Source organism: Erythrolamprus reginae, chromosome 9, assembly GCF_031021105.1.
Source record: "Erythrolamprus reginae isolate rEryReg1 chromosome 9, rEryReg1.hap1, whole genome shotgun sequence".
In the NCBI taxonomy this organism is placed as follows: Eukaryota; Metazoa; Chordata; class Lepidosauria; order Squamata; family Dipsadidae; genus Erythrolamprus; species Erythrolamprus reginae.
The window spans coordinates 10,262,898-10,286,967 of NC_091958.1; the positions used below are offsets into that span (position 1 = coordinate 10,262,898).

The window sequence follows — 24,070 nt, forward strand, 5'->3', positions numbered from 1 at the left end:
GTGAGAGAAAGAAAGAAAGAGAGAGAGAACAAGACACACAGAGAGAAAGAGTGAGAGAGAAAGCAAGAGAGAAAAAGAGAAAGCAAAGAAAGCAAGAGAGTGAGCGAGAGAAAGAAAGCAAGAGATAGAAAGCAAAGAAAGCAAGAGTGAATGAGAGAGAGAGAGAAAGAAAGCAAGAGAGAGAGAGAAAGCAAAGAAAGCAAGAGAGAGAGAGAGAAAAAATCAGATGTGACTCACTTAATGACCATCTTGCTTGGTAAGCATTCTGGTCCCAGCTCTGGTTGTAAGTAAAGGACATACCTATCCACAAAAGATCTAGGTGAGAAAAGTAGTGATACCCCCAAGATTGCGTCTTGGCCAGAAGAGGTAAACACACAAACAAGGAGGGAGGAGGGAGGGATGGAAAAAGAGAGGAGAGTATCATTTTGGTTGGTGGTGTGTCCCAGGATTTTGTAAATGTAAAAAATGTGCCGCAGCTCAAAAAAGGTTGAAAATCACTGTTGTAAAGAGCTCAGCTTCAAAGAGCCCTCTTGTGCCTTTTCTTAACCATTACACTTAAGCAGGGGTGAGTTCCACTTATCTTTGCCACCGGATGCCATCGCAATGTTTTGTGCGTGCACACTTGCTCTTTTTGCGCGAACACCCCCTTGGGCAATTTCATTTCCGTGCATACTCAAAAGGTGGATTGAGCCCGAAACAGTTTTAAAGAACAGTCTCTTCTTTAAAACCTCCATTGTTAGAGCATTCACAACTTCTGAATGCAAGTTGTTCCTCCGATTGTCCTCACCATCAGTCAATTTCTGCTTAGTTCTAGGTTGCTTCTCTCCTTGGTTAGTTTTCACCCATTGCTTCTTGTCCTCGCTTCAGTTGCTTTGGAGAACAGGTTGACCCTCACTTCTTTGGGGCAGACCCTCCAAATATTGGAACACTCTTATGTCACTCCTAATCCTTTTTTCTCTTTTTCAAATTTATTTTTAAAAATAATTTTTATTGAATATAAACATTAAAAAACACATTTGAAATATTAAAATACAAACGCTAATCAAAACCATACAAACAAAACAAACAAACAGAAAAAAACCACAAACTAAAACAATAGTGAATCTGACTTCCCCCACTGATTTTGCTTGTCAGAAAGTCGCAAATTATCCTAGCAACTGACATAAATATGACTCCGGTTCCAATCATCTGAGTTTTGATCACTTGACCACAAGGATGCTACAATGGTCATTAAGTGAAAATGGTCCTAACTTACTTTGTCTGTGCCACTGTAACTTTAAATGGTCACTGAATGAACTGTTGTAAGTTGAGGATTCCTGTATTTTCATTTAAAAAACAAACAAACTGTAAAACCTCGACGTTGGATTTTTAATATTCTTTGTTATTCTCAGATCTTCTTTTTCTCTGCCTGTTGGAACATTCTCTGCTGAAGGCAACTTGAGTTTGGGAAACCTAGTTTAGCATCGCTGAAGGAAGGAGAAATAATGGCCATACAGTCCACACATTAAAATTCAGCTTTATTTGCATTTTATCTTCAGAAGATGAATCATATGCTATACTTTCAGCTTCCAATTATTTCAATTTTCCACTTCCCTCACCCTCTCAAAATTAAGACAGAAGGAGCAAAAACACGTCCCCATGGAAATGTTAACCCCCACCTCTGAGAAATTCCAAATAATTTGACGCTGATCATTCTAATATGGCCAAGAGGACACTACATAATTCAGTCACAGTGCAATTATCTACATTAGGTTTCTCCAACTTGGTATTCTGAAGATACGTTATCTACCAGCCTCTCTCTATCCAGCCAAAAAATATATTTATTTTTATTTATTTATTATTTAGATTTGTATGCCGCCCCTCTCCGCAGACTTGGGGCGGCTCACAACAGAATACAACAATTCATGACAAATCTAAATTATAATTTAAAATATTTAAAAAAAACCATTTACTAAGCAAACATACACACAAACATACCATACATAAATTGTATATGCCTGGGGGAGATGTCTCAGTTCCCCCATGCCTGACGACAAAGGTGGGTTTTAAGGAGTTTACGAAAGGCAGGGAGAGTAGGGGCAGTTCTAATCTCTGGGGGGAGTTGGTTCCAGAGAGTCGGGGCCGCCACAGAGAAGGCTCTTCCCCTGGGGCCCACCAACTGACATTGTTTAGTTGACGGGACCCGGAGAAGGCCCACTCTGTGGGACCTAATCAGTCGCTGGGATTCATGCGGCAGAAGGCAGTCTCGGAGATATTCTGGTCCAGTGCCATGAAGGGCTTTAAAGGTCATGACCAACACTTTGAATTGTGACCGGAAATTGATCGTCAACCAATGCAGACTGCCGAGTGTTGGTGAAACATGGGCATACCTAGGTAAGCCCATGACTGCTCTCGCAGCTGCATTCTGCACGATCTGAAGTTTCCGAACACTTTTCAAAGGTAGCCCCATGTAGAGAGCATTACAGTAGTCGAACCTCGAGGTGATGAGGGCAAGACAATTTAGGTAAGACAATTGGTCATAGATCCCACCCTTGAAACTGGGCAGGAAAGGCCGACACCTGTATAGTGTATTATTATTCATATAGAATGATGCACATCAAAGAACAGCCAATGGTGAGGTTATCATAGTGCCAAATTGATCCACATTTGGCTATTGAAATAGGGATGAATTATGAAAAGGGGAGAAAGAAAAACCAGAATAGGCAAAGCAAAGCTTACCTTGTTCATTTTCCAAAAAATATTATTTGGGGTTCAAAAAAACAAAACAAGGTTACCATGATGTTATTCCTATAAAAACCATGATCTTAAGAAATCTAAAATGCCAGAGAAAAGGAGCCAAGAGCACTCACAACCCCTTGAAACCCACATCTGAGTCTAGTTTCCCTACTGGATTTTCCGTCTGAGTTTACTAGTGATACAGCATGTCAGGACTCCAAATATTTTCTCTTCAAGGGCATCGTTGGCCATGACCAAGGCTTTGAATTGGGCTACATTGGTGCAGCTAAGATCCTGAATAATGGCATAGACAATTCTGTAAAGCCGCTGCTGCACCACAGGACGCTGTCCCAGGATAATCTGAGGAGTGAGCTTGAACTTCCCGTAGGTCATCCAGGCCACAAACAAGCTACCAACGGCACCTCCTAGAAAAACAGAACAGATAAGTAAGCCAGCTTTCAGCTTTCCCTGGCAAACTTAGCATTGATCAATTGACTATTGGCAAAGGCAAGAAACATTGTTTCGGATCCAGATAAAGGATCTGGAATATATTTAAGTTGCATTGTCCTATTATGTATCTACTTATAAACAGGGGTGGGCAGCAGGCAGTTCCACCGGCGGGAATGAAGATGCCTGCACAGCTCCAGCTGATCGGCGGCTGTCACTTCCTGGATTACTGGTCTTGGCTTGGCTCTCCATTTTTCCCCTGCTACTGCTGCTGCATCTGCGCTCCTTGCTTTTTTCCTCTTTCCTCCTTCCTGGCCTCGGAGCAACTTCCTTCTCACCTGCCTGGCTCCCCTCTAGCCTCTTGTGGCCACCTCCTGCCTGAGGTGGAAGCAGAAGGCGTGGGTGGAAGCGGCGCTGGCAGCATTTATGCTTCTGGGAGCACCTGTTTTCCTAGCTGCCCAGCCTGGGATGGGGGAACGACCCAGGAAGGAGAGCGCAGAAAACATGGAGCAAATTGTCACCCTAGCGAGTGACACTGGTAAGGTGGTAAGTCAAGGACTTAACAGTTCACTTGAACGTTGATGATTGTTCAAGTCATTCCCACCACATCACATGGCCGGCAATCACTCCTACCCAGTCACATGACCATTAAGCCACACCCACAAAATAAGTCATGCTCAAAATTGACTCAGCCTTCCATCCTTCCGAGGTGGGTAAAAGGAGGACAATTGGGGGCAACAGGCTGACACTATAAATCACTTAGAAGTATATCAGCTTAAGTACTATTGCTATTTTCCTCCCCCCCCCCCCATTAAAGCTACAGCTTGGTGCATCTAAAGCTCCTGAATGCCCTTATGCACATATCCGAAGCATTAATTTACCGACTGCAAATCCAGATGTGCCTGCCATCAAGCCACCGAAGAAAGCCGTAGCTCCTGCCACCAAGGCGCCTACTCTGGCGTCCTTGAATTCAGCTTTCCTTTTTTGCTTTTCAGAAACAAGGCAGAGGAGCTGCATCACACCTCTGATGTTGACGGGCATTTTAACTTCTCTGGACCTGAACAAAAGAACATAAGAAGAGCCATGCTGAATCAGGCTAAAACCCATCGCGTCCAGCATTCTGTCTCACACAGTGGCCCATCAATGGGGATCTTGAGCAGAAAGAGACCCCCAACAAATGGTACCCAAGGGAATCCTGCCTGCCCCAACCAACATAGATGTTGGTTTATGTTTGGTATGTATGTGTTGTGTTGTTGGGGTTTTAGATATGTTTTATTTTAATATTAGATTTGTCTCACTGTTATATTGTTTTTGTATTACTGTTGTGAGCCGCCCCGAGTCTTCGGACAGGGGCGGCATACAAATCTAATAAATAATAATAAAATAATAATAATAGAGGCGGCACATGGACCTCCGTTTCAATAACCACCAACACACTTGGCATCCATGAATCTCTCTAATCCTGCCTTGAAGCTATCAAGGCTGACAGCTATCACGACTTCTTCTGGAAGTGAATTCCATAAACCAACGACCCTCTGGGTTTAAGAAATATTTCCTTATATTTGTCCTCACTTTCTTACCTATGAGCTTTAGGGAGTGACCCCCTCATCCTAGTATTGTGTGATAGAGAAAATAATTTTTCTCTATCCACCTTTTCTATCCCATGCGTGATTTTATACACTTCGATCAATTCATCCCTTAAATGCCGTCTTTCAAGGCTGAAGGGACCAAGGCGTTGCAACCTGGTTTCATAGGGGAGATACTGAAATAGTTGTAAAATAACTTTAATCCAGTTATCCCCCCATCCCCTTACACAGAAACCTTAGAGCAGCATGTTTATATTTGTAGGTGTACATAGTAATTCATTCACACACAAACACACATACATGCACAGAGAGAGAGAGAGAGAGAGAGAGAGACTTAATAATCACTGAACCACTCCATTATCTGCTGGGCCATGCTTTCAGAGGTATTTTACTACCTAAACAGAGAAGCAGAATAATCAAGGGCAAAAGGTGAAGGGAAGTGACTTCCAACTTCCCGCTGGCTTCCCCATTGACTTTCTTAACAGGAAGCAAAAATCAAGAAACTGCAGCAGGGCAACAACACTGAAGCAGATGCAACTTTGCCAAACTTCCATCCACCAGGATATCATATGTCCAGCTTTTGGACATATTCTGTAGGGAAAAAATGAAAAAATGAAGATGCGTGCGCAGCTCCAGCTGATCGGCGGCTGTCACTGCCTGGATTACTGGTCTCGGCTCGGGTGTCCTTTTTTCCCCTGTGTCTACGCTCCTTGCTTTTTTCCTCTTTCCTCCTTCCTGGCCTTGGATGAGCTTCCCTCTCTCATGCCCGGTTCCTCTCCAGTCTCACGCGGCCACCTCCCACCCGAGGTGCAAGTAGAGACCGTGGATGGAAGTGGCGCTGGCAACATTTATGCTTCTGGCAACATCCGTTCGCCTAGCTTCCCAGCCTGACGCGGGGGGGTGGGGGCGACCCAGGAAGGAGAGCGTGAGAAACGCAAAGTAAATTGTCACCCCAGCGAGTGACACTGATAGGGTTGTAAGTCGAGGACTTAACAGTTCACTGGAACGATGGTGATCATTCAAGTCACTCCCACCTGATCACATGGCTGGCAAGCCACTCCTACCCTGTCACGTGACCATTAAGCCACACCCACAAAATAAGTCATGCCCAGAGTGTGGCAGCAAAAGTTTTGGCTGCCCATTACTGCTTGGAGGCGTTGCGGCACAGGTAGTGAAGGTATTTCTGAATGTGTCCAGCATGCGGGCAAAACAACGTCCCCTGTGTTTTCACATTCGAGGAGAAAACCAGTGCAGTAACTTTATTGCTTACCAGTCTGCTTCAGTGTACATTTGATCATCCGACGAAGAATAAGAAGGTGCTACTTTCAGGAAGGGAAAAAAAAAAATCTCAATATATGGAATGAAGCTGTTAAACACGTCTAAGAAGACAAAGAGTCACTTGTTCCAGGCTTACCAGGATCGGGAAGCAAAGGCTTCTCAGCATCTGAGTAAGGAGCAGGGGTAGTTTGCGTACTTTGCAACTCCGTGGAATCAGAGTCAAGTTCCTGGGAAGTTGGATTGTGAGATTCCATGGCAGTTTCTACTTTCAAGAAAGAAAAGAACAGAAAAACTCAATATATGGAATGAAGCTGTTCAATTCAACGAAGACGACAAAGAGTCACTTATTATCCTATGGGGGGGAGACTAACTATCTCTTCCCCACCACCACCACCTTTTTTCTGACTGTAATACATGAGAATGGTATGATAGAATAGAATAGAATAGAATTTTTATTGGCCAAGTGTGATTGGACACACAAGGAATTTGTCTTGGTGCATATGCTCTCAACGTACATAAAATAAAATATACATTTGTCAAGAATCATGTGGTACAACACTTAATGATTGTCATAGGGGTCAAATAAGCAATGAAGAAGCAATATTAATAAAAATCTTAGGATATACGCAACAAGTTACAGTCATACAGTCAACATGGGAGGAAATGGGTGATAGGAATGATGAGAAAAACTAGTAGAATAGAAGTGCAGATTTAGTAGAAAGTCTGACAGTGTTGAGGGAATTATTTGTTTAGTAGAGTGATGGCGTTCGGGGAAAAACTGTTCTTGTGTCTAGTTGTCTTGGTGTGCAGTGCTCTGTAGTGACGTTCTGAGGATAGGAGTTGAAACAATTTGTGTCCAGGATGTGAGGGGTCAGAAAATATTTTACCCGCATGATTGTGCAGTAATGATTGTTTTTAATATTTATGGGTTTTAAATTTAGCTTTTTATCTAATACAGTATTGGAGTTGTATTCTGTATATTATATTATTGTTTTTGTGAGCCGCCCCGAGTCTTCGGAGAGGGGCGGCATACAAATCTAATAAATAAAATAAATAAAAAATAAAATTTCCAGACTTACCAGGAGATGGACTCACAGGCCTCTCCTCTGAGTGAATGGCAGTGGCAGTATGAGTATCCTGCTATACCATAACATCTTTTTTTAAAAAATTAATATTTTTATTGATTTTTTAAAAATAAGATTTTAACATAAAACAGGTGCTCTGAGAGTAATGCCCACCACCAGACAAGCATTCACAACCCACCACCAAACCGGGGGTGTTTCTTGTATATACCATTTTAACTCAACAGCAAAGTATCTGTTTACATATTATAGAGTAAATTATAGAATAAATCCAATTTATTCCTTGTAGCATGGTCTTGGATCAGTTGTCGCAAGTCAGTTTCATTAACCGAATTCATCCTTTTATCCATAATCTCAAATTGAATGTGGTCCACCATGTACCGGTACCAATTTTGCATTGTCCTTCCAACCCAAGACTATTACCACCTGAGCGCTTTCTATCGCTGCTTGTTTTATTTCTCTAAATTCTCCCATTGCATTGCTTTTAACTAATACTGCCATTTCCTTAGTAATTATCCATCCTATATTTAACATCGTATTAATATCCTCTTGCACTTTTTGCCAAAAGTTCTGCGTTACCGGGCATTCCCAAAGTATATGCATGAACACTCCTTTATCTTGACACCCATGCCAACAGATACCTTTAACATTCTGCTGAAAATATGCAAGTTGTACGGGTGTGTAATACCACTTATGTAATATTTTCCTTCTCATTTCCTTAACCCTTGTATTCTTAATTTTCTTGATATTCTCCACTATATTTTTCATCTCTTGCGCCTCTACTTGTATTTCACTCTGCCACCATTTAGTCAATCCTTGGGTCACATCCCCGTCTGACTGCACTAACATCTTATATATATGACTTGCTTGCGCCTTGGCACCCTCACTTTTCCCTCTTATTATTTTCCCTAACTCTATCTCCTCCCTAAATAGTGCTTCTTTATTCTCCCTTTCATTCAGATACTACCATGACATAAGAATAGATATCCTCGGAACCTGGTTCACAAGATGCCATGGCAGGTGCTACTTTCAGGAAGAAAAAGAAAAATCTCAATACCCCGAATGAGGTTGTTATATATTTATTTTATTTATTTATTATTTAGATTTGTATGTTAAACTCATGTAAGAAGAAGGGCTAAACAAGGTCCAGGAGGGAAGTGTTTTTAATAAGAAAGTGAACCCAAGAACAAGAGGGCACAATCTGAGGTTAGTTGGAGAAAAGATCAGAAGCAACGTGAGAAAATATTATTTGACTGAAAGAGTAGTAGATCCTTGGAACAAACTTCCAGCAGACGTGGTTGGTAAATCCACAGTAACTGAATTTAAACATGCCTGGGATAAACATAGATCCATCCTAAGATAAAATACAGGAAATAGTATGAGGGCAGACTGGACCATGAGATCTTTTTCTGCCATCAGTCTTCTATGTTTCTATGTAACGTAGATGCTTGGAACAAACTCCCAGCAGACGTGGTTGGTAAAGCCACAGTAACTGAATTTAAACATGCCTGGAATCAGCGATGGACTATGAGACGGAACGCTAAATTGCACTTGCCGCCGCGGTTGATAAGTATTATTATTATTATTTATTAGATTTGTATGCCGCCCCTCTCCGTAGCTGGTGTGGCCAGCACGATTCTGCACCTGTGGAGGTAGTAAAATCATGCACAGAGCCACAGGTGCACCTGTGTTTTGGCTTGTGTGGAAGCAAAAAAACTTGCTGAAACACGGGCGCACCTGCAGCTCTGTGCGCGATTTTGCTACCTCCACAGGTGCAGAAACAAAATCGCGCTGGCCCCGTAGCGGTGGTGAGCCCAATTTAGTGTTCCAGCTCATAGCCCACCGCTGCCTGGGATAAACATATATCCAAGGGTGGGCTACTGCCCGGATGGGGGGGGGAACATGGTGGGGTAGCGAAAATGGAGCTCCACCCTGTTCTGTCGAGCTCTCTGATAGAGTCCTCCCACAAATGCACAGAGACAATTTCAGACACACACACGTTTGAAAATTCAAAACAATGTTCTTTATAATGAAACTTCACTTAAACTAAGCCCTCTTTTGGTGTAGCAAAGAGCACTCGTCTCCAAACAAACTGGTAATTTGTACAAGTCCCTTATCAGTTCTGTGATACTTGGCTTGCAGCTGTGAGGCAATTCACAGTCCTTCTTCTTTCACAAAGTGAAACACACTTTGCCCTGGTTTAGTTTCACAACGGGGAAAAATCAGCACACAAAAAGTCAGTAAAGCAGTCACGAAACACGATCAGATAATCCTCCACAATGGCCAAACCCACAGGCTGCTATTTATAGCAGCCTCACTAATGACCACAGCCCCACCCAACCACAGGTGGCCTCATTTTCTTTGATAATAATCTCTCAATTGTTGTTGCCTATGCATCGCTCTCCACATGCGTGGCTGTATCATTAACTCTTGTTCTGAATCAAAATAATTGATCTCCTTCTGAGCTGTCTGCCACACTCTCCTTCTCCCTGTCACTCATGTCTTCTTGGTCAGAGGAGCCTTCATCATCAGATTCCACCGGGGGCAAAACAGGCCTGCAGCATGTGGATGTCTCCCCCACATCCACAGTCCTTGGGGCAGGAGCTGGGCCAGAGCTAACCACAACACACCCCAGAACACCCAATTTGTGCTGAAAGATGTTGAAAGAAAATGCATAAGCCACGCCCACAGTGTGGTAGTAAAAATTTGGGTAGCCCTTCACTGCATAGATCCATCCTAAGATAAAATACAGGAAATAGTATGAGGGCAGACTAGATGGACCATGAGGTCTTTTTCTGCCGTCAATCTTCTATGTTTCTATGTTTCTAAAACAAAATGGCTTACCTGTTTAGTCCTTCAGCTCTTACTTCTTCCACCACCAGACTCAATATGGAACCAAGGTGGGAACGGATCTCAATAAAAGGCGACCCTGCCTGGTGCTTTCACTTTACAGGGAAATCACCAGATGCTCTGCAATAAATGTTTGAGAGATAAGCTGTAGCAGTTGATTTAAGTAATTAGTTTATAGGGCCACCCATCTTAAGATCCTAGAAAGCTCCCAGTGAAAATGAAACCAAAACTAAAAAGCAATCATAAAAGAGAAAAACAATACATTGATAAAGCTTGCTTGTTTGCAATCCTACCGCAGGACCAGAGTAAAAGGAAAATATTAATGACTTTCCCAAGGACAGAGAGAGATCCTGTGGAATCACTGGAGAGCATGCCTCAAGATAAGGTTAGTTTTATAGATGGCATACGTCACCAGAGAGATTAGCAGAAATGTTTAAGAATACAGGGTGCGTTCCAAAAGTAATGCAATTTTTTTTTAAAGTAACTTATTGAACAGATTTGCACAAACACTTAAAATTCTTCAAAGTACTGTCCTTGGGCCTCTACACATTTTTTCCAGCAACTCTGCCATTACCGGTACACGCCCTGGAAGGTGTCTTCGGGGACCTCATGCAAGGTCTTCGTCACGGCTGATTGGATCTCTTCTATGGATGAAAAACGGGTTCCTTTCAGGGCTGCCTTAATCCCAGGGAACAAAAAGAAGTCTGATGGAGCGACGTCAGGACTATAGGGGGGTAAGGCAGCGTTGGCACCTGGTGTTTGGCCGGGAACTTGCAGACTCGTAGCGTGTTGTGGCAAGGCGCGTTGTCATAATGGAGTTGCCAGGTAGCAGAAATTTCTCATCCTGATGATCCTTTTTCGGAGTCTTTCCAGCACATCCACATAGTAGGCAGCGTCAATTGTCCGTGAGGAACAAACTCCTTATGGACCACTCTTTTACTGTTGCAAAAGACTGTGAGCATTGCTTTCACTTTTGATTTGCTCATGCTTGCCTTTTTGGGCTTGGGGGACTGGTCGGTGTGCCACTCAGAGCTTTGGCATTTTGTTTCTGAGTCATATTCAAAAACCCAGGTTTCATCACCAGTGATGACGTTGTCCAAATAACCAGGTTCAATTTCTATACATTGCAGAAGTTCACTTGAAATTTCCGATTCCATTTTTTTCGTGACACGGTCGGCATGCAGAGGTTTACAATAACTGATGTCCTGCCACTTCCACAGCTTGGAGAGCACTGAGACCGGTTTCGCAGCAGAGCTTAGTGTCCTCTCCCCACCTACTCCAAGTGCTTTGGTCCTACTCTGACCAATAGGAGCAGCGTGGGAAATTCAATTGCATTACTTTTGCAACGCACCCTGTAGTTCGATGAAATGTTGGAAATGCCCTAGAGTGTGCCCACCCTATTGTGCTCATTTGTCATACATAGAGGCTGTTCAAGTACTTGTAGGTTGTAAATGGATTTTTCTTCTGCAGCTGTGGAGTCTTTCGATTTCCAAATGATGTTTTGCAGGGATTTCGTTGGTTTGTGTGTTACAGTGATGCCAAAAGACCCAGTTTAAAAGTTTTAATTTTAAAAAACTATATAGAGACACACATAGATAAGAAAACCTGTATCACTTGACAAACTATGTGAACATGCCATGGCAGGATTCTGCATCATGTAGCACGTTGTATGTGAAGAAAGATAGCACCCATCCCTCTTGGAGGACTGAAATATTTTGGTGCCATCTTACCTGCAGGATAAAAGACTGGACCATCTTATCTACACGACAGAGGACCATCACCCTCAGGACATAAAAGGATTAGCCCACTACTCACCTAGCAGAGGAACTCACCACTTGGCACCTGGGGATATTACATCACCCAGCACAGTTCAACCAGACCTGTCTCAGACAAAGTAGGATTTGCACATGACCCTTACAGCAACCGATGGAGTGCCTGCTCTTGGCACGGGAGGGGCTCCGGTTTGGAGCCCAGGAGAGGATGTACATGACACTTCCTCTCCACTCCAGGTGTTTAGCCGCACCAAGACCATGTGCTTAATGGTTCAGCTCCATTAAACCAGCTTTCCAAGCAGTCTCCTATCCATGTTTCCAGTGTCTTTCTCCCCACTTGGAACTGAACCCAGACAGACAGTTGGATTAATACCTGACTGATATGTAAACACATTTTTAGGAAGGTAATGCTGGTTACCTGGAGTTGCCTCTCAGCAGGACGGGCAGCATGCAAATTTAAATACCACAGAAACATAGAAAAACCCATTTCATTAGAATTCAAATAAATTTATTGGAAAGCTGCTAGTGAGAGTACAAATACTACTTTCCTCTTGGCTTATTTAGTTGGTCACAGACACAATAGAGGTACTGTAATTCTAATAATGCAATTGGGACTGGCAACTCTGTGTCACTAAGTGCAGTTGTTCAGTACAGTGAGATATCATGTAATTGCAAAAGATTTCATATCACTATCTGCAAGTTATTTGTTGGCTTCCTCGCTGATTTTCCTTCTCCCAACCATCTGAGAAGTGGTAAATAGTCCATGACCAAGAGTTACCTGCATTATCATATTTCACAGTAGACTTTGAAAGAAGCTTTACGTCGAAACATTATCTAAAAGCTTGAATCTGTCAATAAAACTATGAATCTCACACAGATATTATTTTATGATTGGTTTATTTTCCTATGACCAGAAGCACATTATGACTACAACACACTTCCCGTGACTACAAACATGAGTTTGAACTGGCCATGAGTAATAAGTGGACAAGGTCATGGGAGCTGTGAGTTCCTCCATCTGTTTATTGGACCCGTGTCCCTTCTAGCCGGTTTCGGCCAGCAGGGAAGTGACACAAAGCTGGATCCAAGCGGTGACCAATGCTTCACTGAGGAAAAGGTCCTTTCTGCCCCTGTTAAAGGAGGTGGTGGTGCACCGTTTCCTCAAGAACCCTTCCCTGGATCCGGCTATTCTGAATAACTATTGTCCCTTCCCCTTTTGGGGGAAGGTTGTTGAGAAGTTGGTGGCGCTCCAGCTCCTGTGGTCCATAGATGAAGCAGATTATTCTAGACCAGTGATGGCAAACCTTCTTTTCCTCAGGGCCAAAAGAACATGCACATACGCTATTGTGCATGCACGAAGGCCCACACCCATAATTCAATTCCTGGGGAATTGTCCATCATGTCCATTTTGGCGCATGTTACAATTTTTAAAATTAATTCTTCTTCTTGTGGGATTTCTTCCCCTTTCCATTTTTGTGCATAAATTATTCTTGTTGCCATTAGGATATGTATGATCAAATATCAAATTTCTTTGATATAGTTTTTGGAAAATATACCTAATTTTAAAAAATCTGGGGGCTTTTTTATTTCCCATTTTATAATTTCTTTTAATAATTTCTCAATCATATTCCAATATACTTTGGCTTTGGGACATGTCCACCGCTGGTGATAGTATGAACCAATTTCTTATTCACACTCTAGTATTTTTCTAATAATAACTTTATCATTTGGTACCTTGTCCTGTTTCTAGTGTTGTGCCAATGTTATTTTCCTTTTCAGTAGACTAAGACATACCCAATTCCTGCAACTGTTTTTCATATATTTTAGGACTGATAACTGAAGACGTTTGAAAGGCCAACCACCCACTGAATGCAAACTTATAACTTACCTCCTGGTACGATGGCCTGTAAACAAGATAAAGGTACACAATTATTAACTTACCAATCTTGTCGTGATGCTTGCTATCCATTGTACAAAATGTATTGTCCAAAGTCTACCATTCTCCCTTAGGTACAGCCTTGAAGTCCTTTCCAAAACAGTCTCTTATAGGAATTCCCTTGTTCCTGCTGATAAATTTTCTACAAGGCCTGCTAAATTATCACCTAGTGTTCCCTGAATCACCTTCAAAGTTTACATTGTCCCATTGTATCTGTCTTTCTCAAGACGCCTTCCCATTCACCAATTTCTCGTGTGAGATAAGGCAATTTTTCATTGCTAGATTTCTATGACAGGTAGTCCTTGACTTATGACCACAATTGAGTCAAAATATTTCTGTGGCTTATGGGAAACATTTGTTCAGTGACTTTTTGCCCCATCTTACGACCTTTCCTGCCACAGTTGTTAAGTGAATCACTGCATATGTTAAGTGAATCTGGCTTTCCCCCATTGATTTTGCTTGTCAGAAAGTCGCAAATTATCCCAGCATAAATATGAGTCCGTTGCCAAGCATCTGAGTTTTGATCACTTGAACATGAGGATGCTAAAATGGTCGTTAAGTGAAAATGGTCCTAAGTTTGTGCTACTGTAACTTTGAATGGCATTGAATGAACTGTCGTAAGTTGAGGGTTCCTGTATTTTCATTTTTTAAAAACCCCAAAAAACCTTGACGTTGCAATTTTAATATTCTTTGTTACCCCAAAATCTTTCTTCCTTCTCTCCAGCTGTTGGAATGTTCTCAGCTGAAGGCAACTTGAGTTCGGGAAACCCAGCTTAGCATAGCTGAAGGAAGGAGAAATAATGGCCATACAACCTTGGCAGTTTACACATTAAAATTTCAGCTTTATTTGCATTTTATCTTCAAAAGATGAATCACCTGCTACACTTTTGGCTCCCAATGATTTCAACTTTTCACTTCCCTCCCCCTCTCAAAATTAAGGCAGAATTAGAAGAAACACATCCCCATGGAAAACTTAACCCCCCTTCTGAGAAATTTCAAATAATTTGAAGCTGATCATTCTACTATGGCCAACTACGAAATTCAACCACAGTGCAGTTATCTACATGAGGTTTCTCCAACTTGGCATCCTGAAGTTATGTTATCCACCAGCCTCTCTCTCTCCAGCCAAAGGACATATTTGGGTGAGACAATATGGTCACAGATCCCACCCTTGAAACTGGGCAGGAGAGGCCGACACCTGTGCAGTATATTCATCTAGAACGATGCACATCAAAGAGCAGCCAATGGTGACGTCATCATAATGCCAATGCCATGACTTGCATCCTTGACCACAATGCAAGGATGCAACGGTAGCACTTTCTTTGATGGCGTCACTGTCGCAGCGGTCACTGCTTAGAAGATAAGATGAATGAGAGGTATTTACTCAGCAAGGCATTCAAAGTCCAGTTTTTGGGGTGGCATAAATAAAATTTTAAAATAAATACAGCAAACATTGAGGCTCAAACCGATCCACCCTTGGCTATTGAAATAGGGACCGATTGTGAAAAGTGGGGGAGGGGGGAAAAACAGGATTGGCAAACCAAAGCTTGCCTTATTGTTATTCCTATAAAAAAACCATGATTTTAAGAAATCTAAAATACCAATAAGGGTCAGAAAGGAGCCAAGGGCACTCACACAACCCCTTAAAAGCCACATCGAAGTCTAGTTTCCATACTGGATTTCCCCTCTGAGTTCATTAGTGATATAGCTTGTCAGCACTCCCAGTAATTTCTCTTGAAGGGCACCGTTGGCCATGACCAAGGCTGTGAGTTGGGCTACGTCGGTCCAGTCCAGTTTCTGAATAATGGCACAGACGTTTTCGTAAAGCCGCTGCTGCTCCACAGGAGGCAGTTCCAGGATAATCTGAGGAATGGGCTTGAACTGTCCGGAGGTCATCCAGGCCCCGAGCAAGCCCCCAACGGCACCTCCTAGAAAAACAGGACAGATAAGCCAGCTTTCAACTTTGTCTGGCAAACTTATCATTGAATGATAGAATCAATTGGCTTTTGCAAAGGCAAGAGGCATTTTTTTACATGCAGGTAAGGGATCTGGAATATATTTAAGTTGCACTGTCCTATTATCTTTCTTTCTTTCTTCTTTCTTTCTTTTTCTCTCTCTCTCTCTCATTACTGTGTGTCTTTCTCTGTTTCTCTCTCCCCCCGTGTATGTGTGTCTGTCTGCCTCTGTCTATTTCATCTCTCTCTCTTCATGTCTGTCTGTCTGCTTGCCTGTCTCTGTCTATTTCTCTCTTTCTTTCTTTCTTTCTTTCTTTCTCTCTCTCTCCTTCCTTCCTCCCTCTCTCTTTTTCTTTCTTTCTTTCTTTCTCTTTCTCGCTCTCTCCTTCTTTCTTCCTCCCTCCCTCCCTCTTTCTTTCTTTTTTCTTTCTTTTTCTCTCTCTCTCTCTCATTACTGTGTGTGTCTTTCTCTGTTTCTCTCTCCCCCCATGTATGTCTGTCTGTCTGCCTTGTCTATTTCATCTCTCTCTCTCTCTTCATGTCTGTCTGTCTGTTTGCCTGTCTCTGTCTATTTCTCTCTTTCTCTTTCCTTCTTTATTCCTTCCTCCCTCCCTCCCTCCCTCTCTCTCTCTGTTTCTTTCTTTCTTCAGTCATTTATTTGGATTTCTACGCCGCCCTTCTTCATCGGACTCAGGGGCAGCTTACAAAATATTATCAATTCAAAATACAAATTTATGAAACCCAAGCATAAAATCTAAATCTTAAAACCACAGACATTTAAAACCATTTCAACCATGTACTATGTAAGAGGACGTGGTGGCAGCCCCGAGTCCGCGGAGAGGGGCGGCATACAAATCTAAATAATAAATAAATAAAATAAATAAATAAACAGTGGTTAGAATGCAGCACAGCAGCCTGCAACCTCCTAACTGCAGTTGGCAGTTCGATACATACTGGCACAAGGTTGACTCAGCCTTCCATCCTTCCGAGGTGGGTAAAATGAGACCCAGATTGTTGGGGGCAATAGGCTGACTTTATAAAACCGCTTAGACAGGGCTGTAAAACACATTAAAGCGGTATATAAGTCTAAGGGCTATCGCTCTTTACAAGAGCATTTAACGCAATTTTCACAACTGTAGCAACTTGAAGATTGTGGACTTCAATTCCCAGGATTCCCCAGCCAGCATGATTAGCATGATTGAGAAACCCTTATTTAGTATATTAATTAATGGATCTTCTCTACCTGTTACACACAAAGTATACTTCCAATAACGAGTTTCATCCCTAGCATTTTATACCCTTTAAATTCCTACCTGTTCTATATTTTAGATCATCTATATCACACATATAAATATTTGCATTATTGTTTTACTTTACTGTTTACAATGGCTCTGCCCTGTCGCTCTACAATCTAGAACTGTAAGGATGATCAACTTGACTTTGGAAAGTGGGTTCAATTTAAAGATAATTGCATTCAGGTCATTCTTTGTCAAGTGGACCAGGTGAAATTGAAGCCTCATTTGGAAAGAAACCATCACAAAAACAACATATATGATAGAAAAAAATATGTTCTTTCTAATTAAATAAAATGAAGATGATTGAAGGTGAGAAAACAGAGAGTGATAGAAAAAAACTTGCTCTAATGAAGATGATTGTATGTGATGTAATAGAGCTCTCTGTTTTCTCATATTCAATCATCTTCATTTTATTTCATTTTTTTCCTATCATATATGTTGTTTTTGTGATGGTTTCTTTTCAAATAAGGCTGGGGAAAAAACAGACACCTGCTCCGGTTGACAAAGAAGGACCTATTAATTAATGTAATTAAGCTGTGGCCCCTTCCCCATCTTCAGAGCCTTGGTGGCACAGTGGTTAGAGTGAGGTACTGCAGGTTACTTCTGCTGACTGCCTGCAATTTGGCAGTTCGACTCTCACCAGGCTCAAGGTTGACTCTGCTTTCCATCCTTCCAAGGTAGGTAAAATGAAGACCCAGATGGTTGGGGGCAAGAGGCTGATTCTGGAAACCGCTTAGAGAGGGCTGTAAAAGCACTGCAAAGTGGTACATCAGCCTAAGTGCTATTGCTATCTTCCTCCTCCTCCCATTAAAGCTACAGTTCGGTGTATCTAAACCTCCTGGATTCACTTATGCCGATATCCGAAGCATGAATTTACCGACTGCAAGGCCAGGTGGGCCTGCCATCAACCCTCCGAAGAAAGCCGTTGCTCCCACCACAAAGGCGCCTCGTCCGGAGTGCTTGAAGGCAGCTTTCATTTTTCGCTCTTCAGAAACATGGCAGAGGAGTTGCATCACATCTCTGACGTTGACAGGCATCGTGACTTCTCTGGACCTGAAATAGTTGTAAAAGAACCTCAATCCAGCTCTCTCTCTCTCTCTCTCTTCCACATCCCATCACAAACAGAGCTTAGAACCACGTTTATATTTATAGGTGTACATAGTAATTTATTCACACACAAACAGAGAGAGAGAGACACTTAATAATCACCCCATTACTTGCAGGGCCATGCTTTCAGACATACAGTGGTACCTCTACTTAAGAACGCCTCTACTTAAGAACCTTTCTAGATAAAAACCGGGTGTTCAAGATTTTTTTGCCCCTTCTTAAGAACCATTTTCTACTTAAGAATTCGAGCCTGGAAAAATTTCCCAGGAAATTTGAGAGCAGCACAAAGGCCCGGCCAGTTTCCTGCCATTCCCCCTGGGTTTCTCTCTCTGGGGCAGTGTATGGGAGGCAGCCTCGCGCCGGGTGTATGGGAGGCGCATGCTCCTCCTCGCCACCAGAGTCCCTCTTTTTTTTTTTTAAGCCTTAAAGTTTTGGATTTTTTTGATTCCTCTCACCTCACCTTCTTCCTTTGGCAGCGACTGTCTTCCTCCTCCTCCTCCCACCCTAATTCCGAGCTTTTATTTCTTTCCTGATGGGTTTGCACACATTATTTGCTTTTATATTGATTCCGATGGGAAAAATTGCTTCTACTTACAAACATTTCTACTTAAGAACCTGGTCACGGAACGAATTAAGTTCTTAAGTAGAGGTACCACTGTAGTATTATTATTATTATTATTATTATTATTATTATTATTATTATTTATTAGATTTGTATGCCACCCCTCTCCGTAGACTCGGGGCGGCTCACAGCAATAATAAAAACAATATACAGTAACAAATCTAATATTCAAAAATATCTAAAACACCCCTTATTTAAAAGCAAAACATACACACAAACATACCATACATAAACTATATAGGCCTGGGGGAGATGTCTGAATTCCCCCATGCCTGACGGCAGAGGTAGGTTTTAAGGAGTTTACGAAAAGCAAGGAGGGTGGGGGCAATCCTAATCTCCAGAGGGAGCTGGTTCGAAAGGGTCGGGGCTGCCACAGAGAAGGCTCTTCCCATGGGTCCCGCCAGACGACAGTGTTTAGTCTACGGGACCTGGAGAAGGCCAACTCTGTGGGACCTAACCGGTTGCTGGGATTCGTGCAGCAGAAGGCGGTCCTGGAGATATTCTGGTCCGATGCCATGAAGGGCTTTATAGGTCCTAACCAACACTTTGAATTGTGACCGGAAACTGATCGGCAACCAATGCAGACTGCGGAGTGTTGGTGTAACATGGGCATATTTAGGGAAGCCCATGATTGCTCTCGCAGCTGCATTCTGCACGATCTGAAGTTTCTGAACACTCTTCAAAGGTAGAGAGCGTTACAGTAGTCGAACCTTGACTATCACTGCCTAAACAGAGAAACAGAACGATCAAGGGCAAAAGTCAAAACCAGATCCAAAGGGCAAAAGGAGAAGGGAAATGATTTCTGATTTCCTGCTGGGTTTCTTAACAGGAAGCCAATGGGAAATACTGGAGATGAAAATCACGAGACTGATTTTCAGCAACACTGAAGCAGATAACAACTTTGCCAAACTTTCATCCCCCAGGAGCGATGTCCAGATTTTGGGTGCGTTCTGTAAGGGAAAACTATTTGAGGCATGTTGACTCAAAAATCGTTGCCCCGTGATGCACTGTCTCACCCAATTGAAGGTTGCAATCAAACAGACACAACAGTCTTAACCAGGGGCCTCCAACCTTGGCAACTTTAGTTGCCAAGGTTGGAGACCCCAGGTCTTAACTTTATTTAAGTGCTTGTAGCTATGATCTGTGTAGTGCTTGAATACCAGAATCATACACACTGAAACAGTAAAATGTCTCTCCCTCCCTCCCCACTTTCTCTTTCTCTTTCTCCTCCTCTCCAGAATATTCTGGCTTTTTCTGCTATATGTAGCAGGCCTCACAATTTGATTGCCATATCAGCAGTCAAAAGATTATTTGTAGCGGGAGAAAAAATAAGAATGAACCACTTCATAGAAACACAGAAGATTGACGGCAGAAAAAGACCTCCATCTAGTCTGCCCTTATACTATTTCCTGTATTTTATCTTAGGATGGATCTATGTTTCTCCCAGGCATGTTTAAATTCAGTCACTGTGGATTGACCAACCACGTCTGCTGGAAGTTTGTTCCAAGGATCTACTACTCTTTCAGTAAAATAATATTTTCTCACGTTGCTTCTCATCTTTCCTCCAACTCATCTCAGATTGTGCTCCCTTGTTCCTGCGTTCACTTCCTTATTAAAAACACTTCCCTCCTGAACCTTATTTAACCCTTTAACATATTTAAATATTTCGATCATGTCCCCCCCTTTCCCTTCTGCCCTCCAGACTATACAGATTGAGTTCATGAAGTCTTTCCTGATATATTTTCAGCACTTCCCTGAAGCCTTGCCCCGAGCCTTAATTACTAAGGCCATCGACAAGGGAATTTTGCCCAAAGAACTCAGAGAGGGGCGGCATAGAAATCCAATAAACAAACAAAATAATAATAACAACAATAATAATAATAATAATAATAACAACAACAACAACAACAATAATAATAATGGAACCAGAGTCCAACTCCCGAAGGGCAGGCGGGCAGGCAAGAACTCAATGTAAAAAAAAACCTCAATGTAAACCGCTCTAAACTTAACTGCAGAAAATAGGACTTCAGCAACAGGGGGATCAATGCCTGGAATGCACTACCTGACTCTGTGGTTTCTTCCTCAAACCCCCAAAAAACTTTAACCTTAGACTGTCTACAGTTGACCTCACCCCATTCCGAAGAGGTCTGTAAGGGGTGTGCATACGTGCACTCTATCACGCCTACCATCCCTGTCCTACTGTAGTGTTGTCCAAATTTATCTGTACCTACTTTGCTTTCCTTTATGTTCATACCAATGCCTGCTATCTTGTACAAGTTTTGACAAATAAATAAACAAATAAACAAACAAACAAAGAGGCCCTAGACTTGAAATACAATTTAAAAGATTAGAGATTAGAACAGCCCCCACCTTCCTTGTCTTTTGCAAGTTACTCAAGACCCACCTATATCGCCAGGCATGGGGGAACTAAGACATCTCCCCCAGGCTTTCTTATATTTTATATTTGGTATGTATGTGTTGTATGGTTTTTAACAGTTGGGGTTTTTTATATAATTTTTATTATTAGATTTGTTCCATTGTTATACTGTTTTTATTACTGTTGTGAGCCGCCCCGAGTCTTCGGAGAGGGGTGGCATATAAATCTAATAAATTATTATTATTATCATTATCATTATTATCATTATCATTATCATTATTATTAAAACTACAGTATATTGCCTCTGATCTGATCGAAATGTTGTTTCTTAAAATCATATACTCAAATGTCCTTCCTCTTAATAACTACTTCACCTTCATCCGCAGCAATACACAAGTTAATAATAATAATAATAATAATAATAATAATAATAATAATAATAATAACAATAATAATAATATGTAAACCGCTCCAAACTCGACAGCAGAAAATACAACTCCAGCAATCAATGCCTGGAACGCACTACCTGCCTCTGTGATTTCTTCCCCAAACCCCAAAAACTTTAACCTTAAGACTGTCTACTGTTGACCTTTCCACATTTCTAAGAGGTCTGTAAGGGGCATAAGGGTACCACTCTGCCTACCCTCCCTGTCTTACTGTCCTAACGTCTTTTCGTTACTTTTTACTTATGTTTATACAAACTATCACTATCCTATGTTTCACAAACAAATAAACAAAGAGGCACTTGGCGAAGTCTCTCCTTAAACCGAAGGGACTAGCGCCTAGGCATTCAAGTTCTCTGCCGGTTTGGGGAGGGGTGCGGGCGCGCCACCTCCTTGTTTTCCCTTCCCTGCGGCTTGTAAAGCCGGTCTCCGTTTGCCCGGCTGCCTCCCCACCTCCTTTCCATGCTTCCCTACCTCGGGCCGGGGCCCGTGCAGATCCCGGCGCCAGCAAGGCCGCGGAGGGAGCGACGGGCCGGAGATCCTTGGAAGCGAGCGCAAAGGGCGGGCGACGCCTTGCTTGGCCGCGACTGGCGACCTCGGATCCTTCCCGGGACTTTGAACCCTTTTCCTCGCCGGCAAGGATTCTGCAGGGTGGGAGTTTTGGGCAGCCTGGCTCCCCCTTCAAAGCGGAAAAGGGGGCGGGGAGCCAACCGAAGCCTGCGATCTGCGGTTGCCCAGCTGCGCCTCTTCTCCGAAAGCGCAGGCGCTTGGCGCAAAGCACCTCTCGCATTATCCGCCGGGGAGGTGCAGCGCCCGACAACTCTGTGAATGAGTAACGCTCATTTATTTACTTATTTTGTCAAGCACGCATTGCTACTATACAAAGTATACCATTGCTGGCATACAAAAATATAACAATGTTTATAGAATAGAATAGAATAGAATTTTATTGGCCAAGTGTGATTGTCTTGGTGCAGATGCTCTCAGCATCCATACAGCGCACGTGATCCTAGTGTAATATATAAGTTTGGGGAATTGGGTTTAGATATTTGGGGTACTTTTTCTAGGTTATGTTCATAGAGACCTCACCTGCAAAAAGATATTGATAAAATTGAACGGGTCCAAAGACGGGCTACAAAAATGGTGGAAGCTCTTAAGCATAAAACTTATCAGGAAAGATTTAATGAACTCAATCTGTGTAGTCTGGAGGGCAGAAGGGAGAGGGGGGACATGATCAAAACATTTTAAGATGTTAAATAAGGTTCAGGAGGGAAGAGTTTTTAATAGGAAAGTGGACACAAGAACAAGGGGGCACAATCTGAGGTTAGTTGGGGGAAAGATCAGAAGCAACGTGAGAAAACATTATTTTACTGAAAAGTAGTAGATGCTTGGAACAAACTTCCAGCAGACGTGATTGGTAACTGAATTTAAACATGCCTGGGATAAACATATATCCATCCTAAGATAAATACAGGAAATAGTATAAGGGCAGACTAGAGGGACCATGAGGTCTTTTTCTGCTGTCAGTCTTCTATGTTTCTATATAACCCACAATACTGTGGCTTGTTGAATGGGTTGACATCATCTGATCAGCTTTAAAAAAAATATTCAAAGCAATGTCAGATTTTAATTCTTCTTGATCTCAAGTTGATAATCGATTGATTTAGGTTCCCTTCTTACATTCCTTTCTTAATTACTAATTGCTTCTTAATTACCTTCTTATACTTAAAAGTGTTGTTGAACTTAACCAGTAAACCAAAGTTGAGGGCAATTTAGAAATACAACTAGTGACTTGTTTGTGATGAACAGAGAATTTTGATAGCCACGGATCCTTTATCACATGAAGCAGATGCCTTAGAACACCTAAAAAGAAGTTGGGTGAATATAAAATTGATCTGTAGGTGTGTTGAATTATATTTATGAGAAAGAGCCAATTATTTTTAATAAGCTGAATGTATTCTATGCTTTTAACATATGCCACTTCCAGATAGAATAGTACCTCTCTTAATAGAGTTGTCATTTAAAAAAATGACTCTATATGCCACAGATATGGACTTTGGAGTTAAGAGATTATTATTGTTATGAATGTGATTGTAAAGACCTTAATTTTGCTGATCAGCTGAAAGCACTCTCATCTTTCCAAATTGCATAAAAGTATCAGATGTGGAGACCCAGAGCAAAAAAGTAGGTTTGAACATCAAGGTTGCATCATGTGACATATCAGGACTTTGCTAAACCGGGCATGGGTGTGGCCAGCGCATGATGCATCCAGCCTGTGGGCCAGGAGTTTGACAGCCCTGATCTAGAGTAGGAATGGTTATGTGATTATGTGAGTAATTAAATATTGTATTTTGGAGTCTCTCTCTTTCGCACACATTTATTTATTTATTTATTTATTTATTATTTATTTATTTATTAAATTTGTAACAGTATAGAACCGTCGCTTTCTTTATCTGTTTTATCTCTCTCTCTCTCTCTCTCTCTCTCTCTTTCTCTGTGTGTGTGTGTCTCACTCTCTCACACACAAACATATGGGGTCTTTCTTTCGCACACATAGAACCGTCTCTTTCTTTGTCTGTCTCTCTATGTCCGTCTATCTGTCTGT

The 24,070-nt window shown here is 42.0% G+C and overlaps 2 protein-coding genes across 2 annotated transcripts; both read right to left on the reverse strand.

Annotated features, from left to right (window-relative positions):
* Positions 1–2,807: 2,807 nt before the first annotated feature.
* Positions 2,808–6,191, reverse strand: LOC139172503 (protein C19orf12 homolog). The gene is made up of 4 exons (XM_070761652.1): positions 6,163–6,191; positions 6,019–6,070; positions 4,044–4,219; positions 2,808–3,140 (listed from the first exon to the last, which is right to left on the reverse strand). The coding sequence occupies exons 2-4, from the start codon at positions 6,036–6,038 to the stop codon at positions 2,884–2,886; spliced, it is 453 nt and encodes a 150-aa protein (XP_070617753.1). The 5' UTR covers positions 6,039–6,070; positions 6,163–6,191; the 3' UTR covers positions 2,808–2,883.
* An 8,296-nt stretch (positions 6,192–14,487) lies between these two features.
* LOC139171832 (protein C19orf12 homolog) lies at positions 14,488–22,281 on the reverse strand. The gene is made up of 3 exons (XM_070760276.1): positions 21,940–22,281; positions 17,794–17,969; positions 14,488–15,594 (listed from the first exon to the last, which is right to left on the reverse strand). Exons 2-3 carry the CDS (start codon positions 17,951–17,953, stop codon positions 15,329–15,331), a joined length of 426 nt encoding a protein of 141 aa, XP_070616377.1. The 5' UTR covers positions 17,954–17,969; positions 21,940–22,281; the 3' UTR covers positions 14,488–15,328.
* Positions 22,282–24,070: the final 1,789 nt, after the last annotated feature.